Source organism: Hippichthys cyanospilos, chromosome 15 (assembly GCF_059441005.1).
Source record: "Hippichthys cyanospilos isolate Australia breed blue-spotted pipefish chromosome 15, RoL_Hcya_1.0, whole genome shotgun sequence".
Lineage (NCBI taxonomy): Eukaryota > Metazoa > Chordata > Actinopteri > Syngnathiformes > Syngnathidae > Hippichthys > Hippichthys cyanospilos.
In genome coordinates, this window is record NC_142383.1 from 16601533 (window position 1) to 16621346 (window position 19814).

The window sequence follows — 19814 nt, forward strand, 5'->3', positions numbered from 1 at the left end:
TTCCTGCTGCTAATTTGTACCTAATTCTTTTATTCTGAAAAGTAACGGATGTTCATGCATAATGAAATCGTTTTTAACGCCCGTGATTTATAAAATACAACACATTTCACATATTTCATGTGTCTTAAATATAACATATAAATGTAAGGAAAACATTTTACACGATGCCTGTAATTTTCCATAACACACCAGTATGCGTTGTTTTTCTCCAAGGCTGCAGATGGCAGTCTGACGATAAGCAGGCGTTTGTCCGCTATATTTTCCAGCACACGAGCGAGAAAAGCGCTTCTATCGAGGCGTGCTCTGAGTACGCCAACTAAACTACGATAGCACCCCCTAAAACAAAGAATGACTTTTTGAAGCGTCCATCAACGCTAACAATGCCAACGTTGTTATCGAGAAGAAATCGCTTTTAACGGATATTCTGCGGGGTGCGTAGCGCGATTGTTTCCCTTGAGTTTGCGGCTCAGGAGCTAGCCTGCTAAGCTAACGAAATGCTAACGGTGACAGCTGTGTGACTCAACACTAGGCTGAAACAACAAATGTTAATATTTGTGTTTTCAAACGGCAATTTACAATGCTCACAACACCGAAACAGCTATGCTTTTGGACAGCATTATAATGCAATTATATTTTGACATTTTTTTACGGAATCGTGTTAGCCGGCTGAAGCTCGTTCATTTAGCTTTGGGTGCTACTGAAGAAGCTAATAATAAACTTCAATCAAAACAGCTCACCGTTCGTATATGCAAAAAAAAAACTGAATACTGCACACATTCTTTCAAATGTTAGTGGTCTCTGCAAATTTATTACATTCTTAAACATAGAAACGAAAACCAGCGCATTAATTGACACCTTTTACTTCTATAATGTTTAATACCTGTTATTTTTTTCCCCCTCAGAGATTTTGTGATGGCTACTACTGAGATGGAATCTACAGAACATGAAACAGGCGATCCTGATTCAAAGTACCCATTGAAAGTTCTGTACTGCGGAGGTATAAATAAATACTTTTTATTTTCACAGAGGTGGAACTGGGCAATTAGTTTATTTAACCTGTAATTTTTTCTAGGCTGGCTACACAGTTAATTTAAATAGTGAATGTTTTGTTAGCCTGTCTATGGCAGATAGCATTGGATATTTGCATGAAGCTAGCAAATCTTTGTAAGTATCTGCATATATCATGTGTCTCAGTCAAAAATAATCCCGCTTCCTCTCTCCCGCCACAGTGTGCTCATTGCCTTCAGAGGTGAGTGTGAACACTTTTTAAATACTCTGTATGCTGCATATGTCATAATATTAATTATAGTTTATTACATGGACAGTACTGCGAGTACATGCCCGAGCCAGCCAAATGTCGGCAGTGGCTGGAGAAGAACTTTCCAGATGTTTTTGCTCGGATGACCCTCGGTGAGTGTCAATAAAGTTTATTGCGCTATTTATTTTTCCTCCATTTTGACATTGGTGTTTAACAGTTTGCATTGTGTCCTTCTGTCCAACTGGCCCCGCAGCCAAAGCCCCCAAAAAGGACCCTGAGGCTGGAGACGTTCCCCCTGCTGGCGAGGAGGAGGAGGAGAAGAAGAAGCAGAAGAGAGGTTTGATTAGCAGTAGTGGAGTCGAGACGTAGCCAATTGCGACATTTACCACGAAATTACACTCGCTTATTTTGCTTTACTGTCTAGGCGGGCGAGGTCAGATCAAACAGAAGAAGAAGACGGTTCCTCAGAAGGTGACGATAGCCAAAATCCCACGAGCCAAGAAGAAATACGTGACGCGGGTTTGCGGCCTGGCGACGTTCGGTGAGTTTATTGAACGTGCATGTACGCCGCGTGTAAGTGTGCGCGCTAAAACACAGTGTCGTGCATCGATGATGGCCAACAGACATTGAGCTGAAAGAGGCTCAGCGGTTCTTTGCTCAGAAGTTCTCCTGTGGCGCCTCCGTCACGGCCGAGGACGAGATCATCATTCAGGGAGATTTCACAGACGACATCATCGACGTCATTCAAGAAAAGTGGCCCGAGGTGACTTCATATCAAATACTAGATCATCAGCATATCAGAAAACATGCATGCCAAAATAGCTTAAAAGTAGCTCAAAACATGTAAATGCAATATAAAGTAGTTCAGTATCAGTGTATTGTATTTGTCAAGCTAGCTACTATTACACAAAGTAATATACTGCATATAAATTACAACAAGTAAACTATTTGTGTTGTAAAGTCACTTAAAGTAGATGTCAAGTTGACAGGTAGCCATTTTGATGGATTCATTGATTATTTTATTGAAATTATCAAAAATACAAAAAAAAAAAGTAATTATTTTCAAAAGACATGGATTGTTAAATTATCTTAAAATGGCCCCGCTAAAGATGCTCGGAATAGTTAATTTAAATTAAACTGGCTAACTGTACATTTATACACTAGACTGGTAAATTATCTTACACTGGCTAATTATTTACCAGCTAACAGAAAATGAGCTCAAAGTAGATAACCCGAAAAGAGGTTAAAAAGGAAAGAAAAAGTACGTAAAAATGTGGTTTATTTCAGGTGGATGACGACAGCATCGACGATCTGGGCGAGGTGAAGAAGTGAAGACCAAAATGTGCACTTTTACTGAAATATGGATGTGATCTGAAACGACAACAACACGGCCAAATGTACACCTTAACGTCATTTTATACCTATTTTATTTACTGTACATAATACGCTGCGCAGCACCTGGCCACTCACTTGAAATTTCTGTTGGTTTCGCTCATATTTCTCGCCGAAAGGTGTGCTATCATGTCAGCCCTTTCACACGCTGTTGTTGCCCAAAATCGTCCCCCTCATGAATTATGATTTTCCTCTGTCAAAACCATTAAAAAGATTTTTTTCAGGGTTGCTCATCTGTCTTCATCTGCGGGTTTGTTCATGATTTTATCTTGTGCTCCTGGCCAATAGAATTCCCAGTAGACGGAGAAGAGTAAAAATACACTAACACTGTACTCAAGGTACCGCATTTTCCGCACTATAAGGCGCACCGGATTATAAGGCCCGCCCTCAATTAATGACGTATTTTAAAACTTTTTCAATCACAATATAGTAATACTCAAAGTAAAAACAATAACTCAAATAACTCTAAACTCTGAATAGCATAATAACTCAATGTCAATACGACCAACCTTGCTCAACTGTAAACACACAAAAGAAACGGGTAAATCTTACTTTATCAGTTCATTCCCCATCTACAAATCCCAATCTCAATATTGATCCTTATATAAAGCACACCCCGATTATAAGGCGCACCATCAGATTTAAAAAAAAAGTCTTTTAGGTGCGCATAGTGCGGAAAATACGATAATCCTGGAAGCAAAAAAATGAAAAGAATCTAGTAAAGAAAAGTAGAATTACTGACTAAAATTTAAAATACAAGTACCTGAAGCCTTCACTGGATATGAGGGGAAAAAATGTTCAGATTGTTTTCCACATCGCGGTGTATTTGGTCACGGATTTTCTATTTCCGGATTACCGAGTTTCCAACCGGGTTCCTGAAGGCGGCGTGGAGTAAACCTGTGACGTCACGCTAGGCGGGACCCAGCCAGGAGAGGAAGAAGAGGAGGAGAGGGAAAAAGGCTGGCTGCCTGGAAAAACATGTCATGTAACGGTACTCGGCAGCATCCACCCCGGCTGGCAGCAAGTAAGCGTCCACGGCGACACTTTGCCACACACCCGTCTACTTTTGACGTCGCTGCCACGTTCCGAGCGGCCACACGCTGTCATTTATGTTCAAACAGTCCCTATTGTGTTGGTTTACGCCTTTTTATTGCTAATCTGTTGCTAGCTAGCCCGGGATTTAGACTGACATCAAAGCGGCTAAAAATAGCCCAAAATGAGTTAAAATGTCGTCACATTGAGACGCCATTTTAATGGGGAAAAGTCATATTTAGCGTGGAGCCGATTTGGGGGTGAACTTTCTTTCAAGTCAGTACAACACGATTCCCGACACAAACACAACACATGCCTTTATTTTGTTGTACGCATGGCTGACGTATCGATGCATAATTCGGACTCGTAAAAAGTAGTCGGTGGCTAACCTCGGGGTAATTTTCGGGTCTCGTCGGTGTTTTGGTGCTAGCACGCCAGTTGGGCGGGGTTAGCGAGCAGAGATTTGTCGATGGAGTTCCCTTTTCCTGCGGCGCTTTTTTTTAATGCGTTCTCCCGCATATACGCGGTTCGCCACTCGCGTATCTTAATGGCTTGACTTGACTAATAGCTGCTGTTGTTGTTTTGTTTTTTTTAAGCAAGAAAATGCAGAGAAAGGTATGGATCACAGCAGTCAAAAGTAATCATAATATATACTCAAGTAACAGCGATGTTACTTTAATATTTTAATAAATTACTTTGGCGGACACAGTGACATAACTGAAAAACTTATCACGAAGGGGCATCACTTTGGATGTCCAAAATTTTTTGTTGAGGGATTGCATCATTTTGCAAAAAAAAAAAAAAATCTGTGCGATCAACACAAAATTGTCACAAAATAAGGGCCGGGCGCTGCAAATTATTTTAATTTTTTTCGATCAATTTTTGTGGTTGACTTAACCGGTTAGCAAATTTCAAGTATGTAAAATGAATAATTCTCTGATATGTAAACACTCTGATAAAAAAAAAAAAAAACAGTTTCTGTATAATGATGTTTTGGATATGTTTTTCAAATCTAAACATACAAGGAGTGTATTAAAACATTCTGCACATGTTTCAGGTCTCGCCGCTCACATGGTGGGAAAGGACTCTCCTCCGTAAGATGGACAAAACAGGAGCCATGAGTACAGCGGGTAAAGTTAGTGGGCTCAAGCCCCCGTCGAAAATTGGCCGTCCACCTGTGGTGACCATAAAGACCACGCCTTCCTCAGGTAAGAACCCCAGAGAGAATTTCCTGACTCAGATTTTCATTTTACTTCGACTTTTACCTTAGCACCGACCAAGTGCCCTTGGTGTTCCAGATTCATCCATGTTAGGTGAAAAGCACATTACTTTCTTAAAAAAAAAGTTAAATATAACTTATAATGCAAAACTGCAGAAGTTAGCATATCCATTACAGTAATTAAATACTTTCAAATCTATTATAATCTTACTTTCAAATGCTACTGCTCATTTTTAGACCCACTGCTACGGCTTTCATTAAATGTTTTTAAAATTAATTTTTCTGCCAATTGTAGAGTCATTGTCACGTGTAATGCACGAAACCCCAAAGTGAAATTCTTACTCTGATCACAGAAGACAAAATTTATTTCTCATTAAAATCATTTACAAAATATATTCCTCTCAATTATTACGTACCAATTATCGTTGTTTATTTAGTATCGTTTTGTGCTTAAATATACAAAACAGAGGTGAGATTACAATGAAATGCGAAATTGTTGAGAGAGCGAAAAAAGTAACAAGTTGAACCCTAGATAAACATTTTTTTTAATCATAGTTAAATGAAAATCTTTCATAAATTTAATGAATTTTGAACTATAGAATTTGAATAAAAGAAATAATTAAAGGGTGGAACAAAACCTTGTTTTCCTAGTTAAAATTGGAAGATATGGCCAATTTTAAGTTAAATGAAACAATTACTCGATTATCGTAACAGTTGTTTATTAGTTGATTAAATTTTTACAGCTCTGTCCACTGCGCTAAATGATCCTAACAATCTTGAAACCTGCCTTTGCAGGAACTCCAAAACCGCTTCCGCCTTCAGAGAAGCCCACAGGCGGCGGCGCCACTTCGCCCGGCCAGGATGGCGTCCCCGACTTCCAATTGGGGGAACGGGTCTGGGTCAACGGCAACAAGCCGGGCCTCGTCCAGTTTGTGGGCGGCACCAAGTTCGCCCCGGGCCAGTGGGCGGGCATCGTGCTGGACGAAGCCATCGGCAAAAACGATGGCTCGGTGGCGGGCGTACGCTATTTCCAATGCGAAGACGGCAAGGGGATTTTCACGCGGCCCTCCAAGCTTTCCAGAACGCCGCTGCCGGAGAAGGAAGCCAACGGGGGGCAGGCCAAGCCCGCGCAATCGGGAAGTGAGACCGCGCTCATTGGAACGTCCTCCACGGGGACCGTCGAAAACTTGCGGAGTATTCCTCCCGGCGGAAAAATAACCGGCATACTGAACCGGACGGTCCAATCCACTGAGTCGGTTTCCAACCTCTCTGACACCGATTCCTTGAAAAAGAACAAGCGGGAGCTCAGGAGAGGAGATCGCGTCCTGGTAAGATAGACATTCCCAATAAAAAGTTCAAATTCTTCAACCTACTCTCCATTGAAAACCACTTGAGCATTACATGTACTTGATTCAGATCCATGTACAATTAAATATTTCTTAACTACTGCTATGTTTTTCTGCAAAGATTAGACTGTAATCCAAGTGGAATTTATGTTTGTTAATGTCTTTTCTGGTCAGGTGGGCGGGACCAAGGCGGGAGTGGTGCGCTTCTTGGGTGAAACGGACTTCGCCAAAGGGGATTGGTGCGGCGTGGAGCTTGACGAACCTCTGGGCAAGAACGATGGGGCGGTAGCTGGCACCAGGTACACATTACACCCGGGCCCACTTAGACGGCTTTCATTTGCCTAAAAATAAAGAAATAAAATCACTAGTTTTGTCCTTGGTTTCTTTTTTATATACATATTACTGAAACTAGGAACCCACTTGCTTAGTATGCAACCTAATGGCCCTCACTTTGCCCCGCCCCTGGTCACCATAGTAACAAAAGCCAAACTCAGTACTTGCATGAGATTGGACGGCTCCCAAAATTAAGTGATTACAATTGGTAAAAAATACTTTATCATCTATAATTTTGACAGACAGTGCTATTTTTTTAAGTTTTTAAGTTTTTTTTTAAGTTTTTTAAGTTTTTAAGATTATGAAAGAAAATGTTTCATCATTTTCATCCCGGTTGTGTTGCGTGTCCCTCCCTCAACCTGCTCAGGTACTTCCAGTGCATGCCCCGGTACGGCCTCTTCGCCCCCGTCCACAAAGTGACGCGCATCGGCTTCCCGTGCACCACGCCGACCAAAGCCAGGAGCTCTCACCGGAGGTCCCTCCTCAAGAGGAGCCCTAGCGCCTCCTCCGTCAGCTCCATCAGCTCCACCACCTCCTCTGTCAGCGGGAAACCCAGCCGAGCTGGACTGGTGAGACGCCGCCGTTCCCGCCGCGTCTCGGTGCCAATTTTCGGCTCATGTCCTCCGTCCTCATCCCCGTTCAGTTGACGGAGACGTCGGCCAGGTACGCTCGCAAAATCTCTGGCACCACGGCGCTGCAGGAGGCGCTCAAAGAGAAGCAGCAGCACATCGAGCAGCTGTTGGCAGAGCGCGACCTGGAACGCTGCGAGGTGGCCAAGGCCACCAGCCACGCCGGGGAGGTGCAGCAGGAGCTCGCGCTGCTCAGGAAGGGCCGTGAACAGGTATGTGAAATGTTAGGGCGGCGCCCATGCAATTTCGATTCCTAAAAGGTTGCAGACTTTTCTATGTCAAAGGTCCTTTTATCAAGGCTAGCATTTTTAGTATTAAAAAACAGCCATGTCGGATTTATTCAACTTTAGAACTACTTATTTGGTTGTATCTCTGGGCGCCTTTTATTCGGCTACTCCAGAGTAAAGGTCATGTGACATCATCAGTTTTATTTCTGGTTGGTCTGCAGGAAAAAAAAACGCACCACTAATAGCATTATGTAACTTAATAAAATTAAATAAAATAAAGGATAGATTTGTTCTTTTTTTTGTAAAAGGTTCAGAATAGTTGCTTCATGTTCCAATCCACTTGCTCTTAATTTGAAAAGAAAAATGTACTTCACGTGCTGAATTAGTCATTCTGTATCTTAGTATTTTTTTTCCTCAATTACTTAAATAATTCTGAGTCACATTAATCTGAAAAAGCAGTACTCTCACAATGTTTGCTCATTCTAATCTCTTCCTGACATCCTACACCGAACCACCATCCTGTACTTATGTGTGTGGCTCAGTACGCTGTGGAGACCGAGGCCAAGCTGGACCAGCTGAGGTCAATGGTGGAAGCCGCCGATCGCGATAAAGTGGAGCTCCTCAACCAACTGGAGGAGGAGAAAAGGTCAGCGCACCAGGTTGACGTCGATTGAAAGTTCTGTACTCTGGAAAGTTTTTCTGACTGTTCTTCTCACAGGAAAGTGGAAGATCTGCAATTTCGCGTGGAGGAGGCGTGCATCACCAAAGGCGACTTGGAGGTGACTTTTCGCATTACGTAATTCGTCTGTTTTTCATCAAACCCATTTTAAAAAGTCATGCCTCATAAAACATGAATCCACCTCAAGATGACTGTAGGGAATTCATCGTCAAAATTGTTTCATGGGCTGCTTCTTGCCAAACTCTCAGAGCAGAGACAATTTAGTGTCCCCTCAATAAATTCAGCATGTTAGCATTTGACCAATTATCGGCCAGGTCAATTATATTTGGCATTTTGACGAATATAGGTATCTGCATTTAAAAAAAAATAAATAAATAAATTTAAAACGATGTCAAGATCAGGGAATAATTTATTCAACATCTTAGATAACTTTATTACATTGGTAACTACTCCCTTTTTTGTTTTAAATTTGTTTGAATAACAAAGAAGTAACATTTTGATGCTACTATTACCTTAACATTTTGGATTAGTGGATTTCCTGTAATTAACTATTGGGAGGGATATAATTCTTAAGTTTTCATTTACACTTTCTAAGACATGCTGATGACTTTTTGTAACTCCCTGAACTTTCTGTTATAATTTTACAAGAAGGTTAGATGTTTTCTAAATGTATTAAAAAAAAAATCAACATTATGCAATTGTAATTTTTATGCCAATGTTTTATCTTTTACCGAAAATAAATATCGCTCCTGATAATTGGTTACCGCTTGACTTCTAGTCATCGATATTGGTCCTGGAAAAAAAACAAAAAAAAAAACATTCTGGTCTATAAACTACTGGCGCTAAAAGTGAGTCAAAATGCTTGTTTTACTTAATAATATAGATAATTTGCCACTTATTTATTTAACCACTGCTAGCTACAAAACACCGGTGCCATCTGTGAGATAAAAATCAAAAAGCGTCAAAAATCCTCCGTCAAATTGACGCCTCCATTTTCCAATCAAAAAGTACAGCTAATAGTCAGTCTGGTTTTTCTTTTTGCATACATTTCGACCGCACTTGCATTCATATGGACGCCTCAAAAATCTCCCAACTGCTTTCTTCTTACGCCATCCATCGCTTTCAATCTATCGCCAACAACTGTCGTACGTCATCATCATACCTTTCGCATGGTCATGTGACCCACCACCTTACCTGTCAAATCATCTGGCGTCTCCCTTGTCAACTTTACCCGTCTCCTAACTTGCTACCTTACCTGTCACCAAACCAGACGATCCTCTCCATTGTCTTTTCTCAGCCGCCGCCGCCACTCGCCTTGTTTATGTCACCCTGTCGCAACGTTTTAATTTAATGACAGTGAGTGCTTCCTGTCTGTGCTGCTCTTATGTGTTCGTGTGGCCTAAAGCATGCACGTTTGCCCCTTTCTCGCTTCTCTCTCTCTCTCTCTCTCACACTAACAGACGCAGATCCGCCTGGAGCACGTCTGCATTAAGGAGCTTGAGCAGAGCCTGCTCTTTGAAAAGACCAAAGCCGACAAACTCCAGCGGGATTTAGAGGACACCAGGGTAAAATCTCAAAATGGCTGCTCGGTACTGGAGCCATGTTAAAAAAAAAAAAAAGCTTTTAAAGGGATAATAATGCTATTTTGACACTGAAGCTAATTACGTTTTTCAGAGATCCAGAAAAATTTGCACCTCGGATCCGAAACGAAAGCTCAGGCATTTATTCGCCTTTGCTTTTTCCACAGAATCACACCACATCCTGCCCATGTTATTTAAAGACTAACTCAACTTCAACACCTTATTGCAAAGCTCCTTTGACAAAAAAAAAGAACAACTTGCTCCTGTTATCTTTCAAAGAAGTCAAGTAAGAAATTTTCTTGACAACGAATATGTACAAAGTCCCCCAAAAAGTCTAAACACGGCAGTCTAATTCATAATGTTTTTGAGTATCCATGCACCAGTATATAATCCGCAGCAGCAAATATTCACCAAAAAAAAGAAACAGAAAAGATTTTTGTCACGGATAAGCTGCATGAGTTTAAGTTGGAGTTTATAACATCAGAAATTTACACCGAAAGAGGGTATATCAAAGTTTTTAAATGAACATATTTTGATTGAAAACTTTTTTGAATTGCTTGCTTACTGCATGTCTAGCAGCAACTTATTTATGAAATGGATGATGGACATTTCAACACAACAGCGACAGATTATTGCAGAGTTAAATAGCAGTTCAAACTCTAAATCAATTCTTGGACTGCATCTTCTTCTGTCTCCCTTTTTTTTTTTAAATTGATTAACTATTTTAGTCAACATATAAACACAATGCACATAATTTAGATATACAATCATACCGATGTAAACGATCGCTTACGGCCGGGCGTTTCCTCGCCTTGTAGGTGGCCACGGTGTCGGAGCGTTCGCGCATCATGGAGCTGGAGCGGGAAGTGTCGGACCTGCAGCTTCGTCTTCGGGCTTCGCTACAAAAGGAGGACGCGGCGTCACTCTCCCAGCAGCAGCTAGCCAGCCTCAAGGCCCAAGCCCAGTCCCAGGAGAAGAAGGTTTGGATCTGGCTCATTTGTAAAACGGAGCTTCATGATAACTTACCAATATCTCAATATGGCAAACCCGGTAGATCAGCGAGCTCAGCGTGGACCTGGAGAGCAAAGACAAGGAAATTCGGGCCATTCAGGACGATAAGGACTCGTTGCAACAGCAGCTGAGCAGCTTGGTAAGACAAAAGTGCAAAACATGCTTTCACAAACCGTCCAATCAGAAGTGCGGGTGCAGTCACTTTTTCTTTTCAAATTAAGAGGGAATTCATTGGAACATGAGATAGTTGGACTCCTTTCCAATGCCATACCTTTATTTTGTTAAGTTATATAGAGATACATAATGACATTGGTGACTCAAATTTATGGCAGATGTGCCGGGAATAAAACACATTGTTATACATTTTTTTTCTGAAGTTGCTAAATAAAATACATCTTTACAAATTTATTTCCAAAGTTTGATAAATAAGACATTGATGGCATAGCTGTTTCAAGATTTATTTTTTCTCATCGAATAAAGTACCCTGGTTAGGGCATACAGGGCTTAAAAAAATATTTCACAGGGGATACATTATTGAAAGAATATTAAGAAGAATATTACTTAACAACAACCTTTCTCCTCTATAGAGACTACAGCTGCAGCAGGCCGAGCAGGAAAGCTCCAAAATGGCAAAGGCCACGCAAGGTAAACGACACGTCTTTGGAAAATATTGAGCTCTTCATTTAAATTGAGATCGCAATAGTTCTTTCCTACAATAGTTTTCCCCCCTTGCACTTTGCAAGAATTGAACATTGTTATTCTAACTTTTATTTTAAATCGCAAATGATCCTACACTTGTTTTTTTTTTTAATCGACCCATTCTCAAAGTCAACTTACCCAACATGGTCAACTTTTCCCCCCCCAGCCTTACCTCTCACTTAAGATTCTTATGACACGGTCATCCCATCTTTACCCCTGAGACGTCCTTGTGTCCTAACATGGAAGCTTTTGCTCATTTTCAGAAGTTGAACAGTGGAAGAAGGACTTCCAGGAGCTGAAAGAGGGGAGTCAGCGCCGAGAAGAAGACCTTCAATCTCGGCTGACGAAGGTAGGCTTTCATGTTCTTCAAAGAAATTAGGGTGGAACTGTCTCTTCAGAGCAATAGGAAATGATCTCACTGACATTCAAATCTTTCTTCACACTGTGATGATCAATAAATATCATATTTTGTTCACTCCCTCACCCAATCGGGTCCGTAGCCCAGTGGTTAAGGACCCTCGCTATAAATGGAGCACCTTTACCCCCAGGGACCTGTGCACTGTGTGTCCTCGTGTACGCTCCAGTGAACGCCGAGCATCAAACGCATTATTTCATGTTCTCGGGGCGGCCAACGCAGCCGTAATAAGTCACATCGGCGTGCCGGTCACATGTTTGCTGTCTTGTCGGCGCAGGCCATCCAGACATCTGAGGGGACTTCGCTTTCACTGGAGAAGCTGACCAATGAGATGAAGGAGCTGGAAACGCAGGTCAGAACTTGTTGGCTTCAGTGCCCACTTGAAATCATCGCGCACGTTTTGAAAAGCAGCCGAGCGCAGTGACGGCGACGCTTTCAAATCTTTTCGCCGCAGTGTGCGGTGATGTAATCCTCACATGGCGCACCTCATGGCAAGAAGCGTTGTAAATAATAGAAAGAGAAATTAACTGTTCTATAGTTAAAATGTTCCCTTGGGATAAATCCATTTATTTATGACAAGTTATAGAGACAAGTGACATTTCGGATGAAGACAGGTTACAGATATAGTTTATTAAATGTTATTTTTCACAGTTTTATTAAGTTCACACTGCGAAAAGCTATCAGGATTTTCATTCATGGCTGTACGTTATTATTTTGAGGAGCTAGTAAATTAGTTGCAATTAGAAAATCACAGCTGTCCCAGGTCTTCTGTAGATATGGAGAAAAAGTTAAAATGTAGATCTTTTTTTTTTTTAAGTACCAAAAACTATTTTAAAAAAATTGCCACTCATATTAACAGTTATAATTTATGCTCAATTGTTGATTAAAATGTATTAAATATAATATGTGCATACATGCATACTGTACATCAGTGTTAATGTGTAAAAATCACAAAGAAAAATGTTGATTAATGTTTGCATTCCTCATATTCTATTATGTACTGAATGATGTCCCATCAGGGGGATGTTTTTTTAAGCCAAATGCTGATGGTGCTCTAATTAAAATGGATTGCAACTACTGTATGTTCTCCACAAAGCACAAGTTTAAAAAAATAACCTTTCAAAAGACAAATGTGTTTTGAGGCAGAATGCTAGTAGTGAACTGACAATATATGTTAAAAACACATGGCACGAGCGCTTCAAACTTGAGGCAAAATACTTTTTAACTAACTGATTAATTGCGATTAATCAATATTCTAAATTGCGATTAATCTGTAATTAATTAATCTGATGAAAAAAAATCATTTCGGCGCTCATAATGCAAATAATCATCCGATTTTACTATTGCAAAAACTACACCGCTAACCACTTCCTACTCTGCAGAAATCATAATTAATTTTTATCCTTAAGGCGGGCACAAGTGACATTCAGTGTTTATGACGTGCGTGAACATCAGCTGATGCTTCCGCCCTGGCGTGAAGCTTGTCATCGCCGGCGCGGAAACTAAAAGGCAGAGCAGCAGCAGGGGGGTGGAGGCGGGTCTTAGTCCCGCTTACATAATTGAAGGCCAAGTGAGAGTGAGAGAGCGAGAGCGAGGATGTTCTGTCTCCCGCGTAGTCTGTTGAGCAGTATTTGCGCTGCTAGCGGGGGGTGAGCACTTTATTGATGCGCGCGTAGAGGCGCTCTGTTTTTAGCGAGCCACAGCAAAGGTATGGACGTCGCGGCGCTCTGTCACGCTTACTCTGGAGGCGTGTACTCGCCTTGCTACCAGGTATGACTTCACGCCACTTTCACACATACAGACTCACCTCTGAGGAACCCGCAAGTCAGTCAGCAGCTCGATAGCTGTATGACATGAAAATATGTTTACGCATGTGTTATTTGTTTTTGAAATGTTTAAAATGTTTGCCTTTATGCTCAGAGAGATGTTTGCATTCAGCTTTTTTGATTCAAAATGTGACTTAATCGGATCCAGCCACCCGAGAAAGCGTTAGCAGTTTGATTTGAAGAAAATAACGCTGTATAAAGCAGCGTAGAGAAATAAAGTCATTTTTTAAAGTGCAATTACTATACGTTGCCTGCAGACCAAAACGGCACTTTTTTTCTCTTTTGTCTTGATACAAATGCGTACTAAATTTCATCTTATCAAATGAAGGCCGTGTTGAAAAGTACATTTGCTTGACGCAGCATCGTCACAAATGTGAAAGTGCTAATCAATTATTGACATTTTAGATGTGCAGTCGTTCGTCTGCGTTTACTACTACAGTGGTTCTCAACTTTTTTGACGTACCATGTATGCAATATTTTTTAACCAAGGAACTACATTTGCAGGAGTATGTCAAGGCCCCAAAACATTTATCTTTTGTTTTATTTCTGGCCCGTCTGCTGGACCTTTGCGTCACGTATGACAATTCACATTTGTATAAAACTTAACAAAATAAAGACATTCAGTTGCAAAGGAGTCATGTTCCATTTAATTTGCTTTTTATTAGAAAAGAAACCATTTATCTCATGACATTCAGATTTGCCGATACCTGTAGAAACCCCTTTAAAATCTTACCTATTGCCCTCAAGTGACTTCACGTACGGTTCTCATTTGAGAACCACTGCATTAGTACATCTAAATGTTGTTTGCCTTGTCCTGTGAACTGCTCCTTGGTATCACATTTGGCTCATTCATGATGTATTTTGTTTCACGACCTCCCCGCGTCTTTTTGTGTGCAGCTGGACGCGCTGAAGCAGCAGAATTGCAAATACCAAGAGGAGCTAAGTCTCGCTCGGGAGCAGCAGCAACTCATCCGCAAGGACATGTAAGTTTTAAATGTGTTGGTGGTGCTTTTTAAATGATATTTCATGGTTTTACCTCTCCCACATGCTTTAATGCCTTTAAACGGATTAAAGACACAGTTTTAAACATTATCTGTAGCACCTGTTCTCTATTGCTTAGTCAAGAAACTTAGACTTTTATAGGCTCAATTTAAGGGAACGAGAAAAAAAATCGTGAGTGTGTTTCCTTAAAAGTGTTTGTCACTTCCAGTTGACGTTTGATGTAAAACTGACACATTAAACCAAAGTAAATGAAACCTTGTATGGTCACACGTCAGTATATTCCACCAAGCAAACTATTCAACTAGCTTGAAGGTAACATAGCTTGCAAAATGCTATAGACAGGCTAATACAAATTAGCATTAGTGTTACAGCTGCAAAGCACCACAAGCTAACGGAAATTAGCTTCACAGAACTTCAAATGCAGGTCATAAGTCTTGTACTTAATTTATTATTTATTATATTGTCATGCATTATGTTTTTTTTTCCAACTTCTACAACATCTGCCATTTAATTGAGACATGGCGTCTATTCGAGCACAAGCCACATTTTGAGGAAATGCAGTAATTATTCAAAGTAGCAGATGATTCATGTTGTGTTTGTGTTGAGCTTCTGCTTGAGGTTGACTTATTTTTAGAACGTGTGCGCACGTGTGTTTTTTCACTGTGCACACCCCCCACCGTGATGTCAGAAATGCAGATGGGCGCAATTGGCTGAGCAGTCATCACAAAAAAGCAATCAAACACTTCCTGCTTCCTCTCATCACTGTGCTGGTGTTATGTAATTGCAGTCCGCCTCACGCTGCCTGGCTCCGGCAATGACATCACCCGTGTGTGTGTGTGTGTGTGTGTGTGTGTGTTCAGTTTGGCTTTGTAGTGAGTGCACAGCTGTTGTGTCTGTAGCTAGCTCAGATGATTGTTACAATGGATCACTTGATCCCTCTCATTATTCTGGTATTGTTTAAAGTATATACACCCCCCTGAGACCCACCATGTATATTTGCCACTACAGTGATTTATTTATTTATTTTTGTCTATATATGTTTCGACTCATGGTAGCTACCGTTCTAAATTCTAGTCTGCTCTCTAATGAAAATATAGAATGCTAAAAAACAATGACTGTTAATTTTAAAGAAAGACGTCAAAAAACGGCCACAAGAGGGCGCTTTGCGAGTTCCGATTGCACTAATAAAATGAGACATAAACATTACTCAAATAGTGACAAATTTGAATGAATATGGAATTATGCATGAACCAAAATTGCGATTAAATATTTGGAAAGTGAATTAATTCAAGGTACGTAAATATAACTCAAAATGGTTGAATAAAAATAACGACATATAAATACAATCAAAATGCTCCTTTTTGCAGACAGAAGACATCCACTGAGGACTCTCCGGATGTGCTCGCTAATGACAAAGAACATGAGCTGGAGACGCTGAGGAACGAGGTGCTTGCCCAGAAAGAGGAGCCACAACATCATCCGCGTCTTCATCCTCACCACAGCGTGTCTCTTTGCCTTTCTCCCGTCAGGTGGCGGCATTGCGGAGCCAGAACGCCATGGCCGAGACGCTGCGCTCGGCCGTGGCCACGCTGGAGCACGACAAGGCTCAGTTGCGGGAGCGCGTTCGCGACCTGGAGCAAAGGCTGATGGGACGGTCGGCTACGGAGGATGGAGAGCAGGAGCAAGCACTTTCAGGTGAGGGAACGCCGGATCGAATAATCAACATCAGAAACACGAAGACACCGTTTGAAAATTCCTGTAAATTGTTTACATGTCCATGGCTTGACTTTGGTTGGTATCTCACCACTGCCCCCTGCAGGTGACAAAGCTATGGAGCAGCTCAGGGAGGAGAAGGAGTTTGCTGAGGGTCAGGTGAGCTAGACGACGTCACCTTCGTCACCAAAATGATTGTTTAACAAAATGCTTCTCCTGTCAGATCAACTTCCTGAACAGCGTCATCGTCGACCTGCAGCGCAAGAACGAAGAGTTGAAGGTCAAACTGAAGAAGCTGGCCTTGGCAGAGTTCATCGGCAACGACGCCACGGGAGGGTAAGAACCCGCTGGAATCCATGAACTCATTCGCTGCCATTGACGGATGTATAAGTCAAAGATGCATTTTAACTGGGCTGGCAGTGAATGAGTTAAAATAATCCACGGGCAGCATAGTGGACTTTTGGGTAGCATGTACTGGGGTTCGCAGTTCAAATCTTGGCATATCTCATGCTACTTTAATATTGGGGATTGTTAAACTGCAATCGGGCTCGTGTTATATTTCAAAAAAATTTAAATTGGGTCGTTCGTATCTCGAGGCACCACTGCATACCAATAATATACTATTTATCAATGAGTGACTGACGGAGGAAAACGCGCAAAAAATCTGCAAAAAATGATACATTGACATAAACAAATCGTAACTTTAAAAACAACATGTCAGCAAACGTACAACAAAACAAGTGCAAACAAACGGAAACAAAAGAAAGAAATAGCAAAGAAAAAATCACATATGACATGGATGCAAGCCTAAAACCAATGCAAAAATCTTAGTATAATAAAGCACAGAGATTTAAACTTCTGCTGTGACAAAATATGGAGGAAATTGTTAACACCGAGAAAAATTTTTATCAGCGCGGAGCCGGCAGAATCCAAGCGTGAGAAAAAAGCTCCGCCCCGCCCCTTCTGCGACATCTGCGACTGCTTCGACCTGCACGACACGGAGGACTGCCCCACGCAGGCGCAGAGTCCCGACGCCGTGCCGCACTCCAGCTACCGCGGCCACCGCGACGACGAGCGGCCGTACTGCGACGTCTGCGAGGTTTTCGGTCACGCCACCGAGTCCTGCAATGACGACCGCACCTTCTAGAGCTTTCCCAGGTTCTCCCCATGCGCTACCGAGGTGCGATAGTCATGTAAGTACAGTTCATTCGCAAACATTCCTTGTTGGGCTACCAGCCGATCAGGTCACCTCACGTTTGACGTCATCAAACTTGGATGCAATGCTTTGCCGATTCTGTTCAGCGTGTGAGGTTCAAATTTGGTGGTGCTCAGAGAAAGTCCTAAAATTGCTGCTTTAAACCAAAAGAGCACACTTCCTGTATCCAAAATGTCGGCGGAATCAGTATTTTAGTGACACAAGGGAAAGAGCCGAAACTACTGTAAAATGGCTTCATTTTTCTTGAGATTTTTTTTCTTTCAGTCAAATCGAAGACTCGTGATGAAGTTTCACCCCAAAAAATATTTTTCCGGCATCTTTAGTCACAAAAGAAACACCCTTTTTTTTAAAAAATTTTGATTCGGTTGCCTTCTTAGTTTAACGTAGGGCTGGGCGATATGCCCCCCCCCCCCAAAACAATTCGATTTTCTTCAATCATTCTGGACGATTACGATTTTAATAGATTTTCATGGGAAAGTACACCCGATAATATTTTTTCAAGGTTTAATTTTGAAAAAATCCTGCGTAAAATACTCTGACAAGAACAGTGTTGAAATCATTCATGAATACACAACACTTTTCTACTTGTCGACCAATAATGACATCATCTGTCCTCAAGTCTCAGGTCACGACCAATCACGACTCACCTGTTGGTCATGTGGCATGCATAAGCTGAACCGTGATTGGTTGCTCGTTTAGGGTATTAGTTATAATTGTATGTGTAAATAATTAAGCTATCAAATGAACTCAATCAATCCCAAAGACAAAATATTACATTTTTTAGAGTCCAGACGTTCAATCCAAAGTACCCATTTAAATTTGTTTCAAATATTTTCGAGTGTTAGGCTAAAGTAGGGTTGAAAAATGGCTAGTACTAAAAGTGTTCATTTTGGATAAAATATTAACTTTTCAACTACTAATAGTAAATAGTTAATACCATATTGTAAACATGGTTCTGCCACTTCACAGTCTAGCTCATTTTCAAATGTTTGATGATTGAAATGATGAATTAATCTAATAAATTTGATTAACCGCCCAGCCCTATTGTAGTATAGTTCAAATTAAGAAGCAATCGGATTAAAACTCATGGTTGTTTGTCTTCGAAGGATAACCAAAAGCACCTCATGTTTTTATGCAATTCCATAATGTTTGTGTCATATACTAGTTGAATTTTCATAAGCGAACACATTTAAAAAACAAAAAAATGCTTTAAAAAAAAAAGACATTAGCTGCTGCAAAGCACATCTTTTTTTAAAAAAAAATAACATCCTTGCTATGCTAATCTATTCTGGCTCTTTAACCACATTTTAGCTTTGATGTGGTTTTTAAAAAATGTTCTCCTAACATTTGTTTCCACTTGTTAACAAAAGTTTCTTTGTTTCCCCCGATACTCGCGGACTTTCTCAGTGACATAAGCTAGCTAGCGCGGTTCCGTTCTAATGTAGCAGCTCGACGAACTCACCCTCTTTGCACTGTTCACTTTAAGCACGCTTAATGGCGTCAACGTGGAGTCTGTAACCATTCTTGACAAATGTTACTTTTTTTTCTGTCGGAAGGATGAAAAAGTCACTTTTATTTAACCCGAGTATTACTGTGATTCGAATAATGACGTTGTTTTGTTTTGTTGCTGTTCTGTTAACTCTGGCTTGTTTGCTAAGCTAACACTAGCGCAGGTGGGAAAAGGGAATACATTCAAATAGTATCGTAACGCACAGTCTATTAGCGTATCTTAAAAACACGCAAAGGCAAATCCACGAGCTAAACTATGCCCGGAATTTTTTTTTTCCCGCTTTCGTGCTAAGCTAAACGGTCTACGTAGCGGCATCCTAATGCTAACAAACACATTTCTACAACATATCAATGTCATTGTGAAGCACAACTTTTTTGAATCATATTGAATCTCCGGGTGTTACTATCCACAATGTGACTCACGTGTTGAAAAATTGTATATAATACGGATTCGAGGCTTATGTGACCAATGTGCGCACACTGCCATCATGCAGCTAAAGTGTACAAAATGCTTATTTTTCTGCCCTGTTAATAAGATGCCCTTGCATTTATTGTATAGAAAAAAAATACCTAGTGCTCTCTGTATGTGATGCATTCATGTTTTATATGTGACGGACGGGTCTCTCTGTGGATGTGTTGTCCATTGTCCCTTTTTCTATGTACTGTACTATACATGTACTCTTTTGACAGTCCAATACAAACAGCAAGTCCACTTTTTCCAGAGATGA

The 19814-nt window shown here is 40.9% G+C and overlaps 2 protein-coding genes and 1 long non-coding RNA gene across 6 annotated transcripts; 2 read left to right on the top strand and 1 right to left on the bottom strand.

The window, feature by feature from the left end:
• Positions 1-246: 246 nt before the first annotated feature.
• On the top strand, positions 247-2883 carry denr (density-regulated protein). Of its 2 annotated transcripts, none has more exons than XM_088434304.1 (8): positions 247-431; positions 903-997; positions 1230-1249; positions 1326-1410; positions 1512-1595; positions 1683-1799; positions 1882-2021; positions 2546-2883. In XM_088434304.1, the coding sequence occupies exons 2-8, from the start codon at positions 913-915 to the stop codon at positions 2588-2590; spliced, it is 576 nt and encodes a 191-aa protein (XP_088290430.1). In that variant the 5' UTR covers positions 247-431; positions 903-912; the 3' UTR covers positions 2591-2883. The 2 variants fall into 2 exon arrangements, with proteins under 2 accessions (XP_088290430.1, XP_088290428.1); XM_088434302.1 differs by having other exon boundaries at positions 1326-1409; positions 1502-1595.
• A 681-nt stretch (positions 2884-3564) lies between these two features.
• Positions 3565-19807, top strand: clip1b (CAP-GLY domain containing linker protein 1b). Of its 3 annotated transcripts, XM_088434299.1 has the most exons (21): positions 3565-3674; positions 4740-4890; positions 5697-6229; positions 6422-6546; positions 6948-7149; positions 7224-7421; positions 7979-8082; positions 8155-8215; positions 9576-9680; positions 10514-10675; positions 10750-10845; positions 11294-11351; positions 11669-11754; positions 12098-12172; positions 14544-14629; positions 15165-15198; positions 16014-16094; positions 16178-16343; positions 16468-16520; positions 16585-16697; positions 17274-19807. In XM_088434299.1, exons 2-21 carry the CDS (start codon positions 4782-4784, stop codon positions 17506-17508), a joined length of 2682 nt encoding a protein of 893 aa, XP_088290425.1. In that variant the 5' UTR covers positions 3565-3674; positions 4740-4781; the 3' UTR covers positions 17509-19807. The 3 variants fall into 3 exon arrangements, with proteins under 3 accessions (XP_088290425.1, XP_088290426.1, XP_088290427.1); XM_088434300.1 differs by lacking the exon at positions 15165-15198 and having other exon boundaries at positions 16016-16094; XM_088434301.1 differs by lacking the exon at positions 9576-9680.
• Positions 5537-9714, bottom strand: LOC148411969 (uncharacterized). The gene is made up of 3 exons (XR_015867884.1): positions 7051-9714; positions 6510-6588; positions 5537-6183 (listed from the first exon to the last, which is right to left on the bottom strand). It is a non-coding gene; the product is annotated as an uncharacterized LOC148411969 (long non-coding RNA).
• Positions 19808-19814: the final 7 nt, after the last annotated feature.

Excerpts from the sequence above, each read along its gene's own strand:
- clip1b (XM_088434299.1), top strand. The coding sequence starts at position 4,782 with ATGGACAAAACAGGAGCCATGAGTACAGCGGGTAAAGTTAGTGGGCTC. Across the intron at positions 15,199-16,013 it reads CGAGCACAAGCCACATTTTG|AGACAGAAGACATCCACTGA; the intron begins AGGAAATGCAGT and ends GCTCCTTTTTGC. Across the intron at positions 16,344-16,467 it reads GCAGGAGCAAGCACTTTCAG|GTGACAAAGCTATGGAGCAG; the intron begins GTGAGGGAACGC and ends TGCCCCCTGCAG.
- denr (XM_088434302.1), top strand. The coding sequence starts at position 913 with ATGGCTACTACTGAGATGGAATCTACAGAACATGAAACAGGCGATCCT. Across the intron at positions 1,596-1,682 it reads GAAGAAGAAGCAGAAGAGAG|GCGGGCGAGGTCAGATCAAA; the intron begins GTTTGATTAGCA and ends TTTACTGTCTAG. Across the intron at positions 2,022-2,545 it reads TTCAAGAAAAGTGGCCCGAG|GTGGATGACGACAGCATCGA; the intron begins GTGACTTCATAT and ends GGTTTATTTCAG.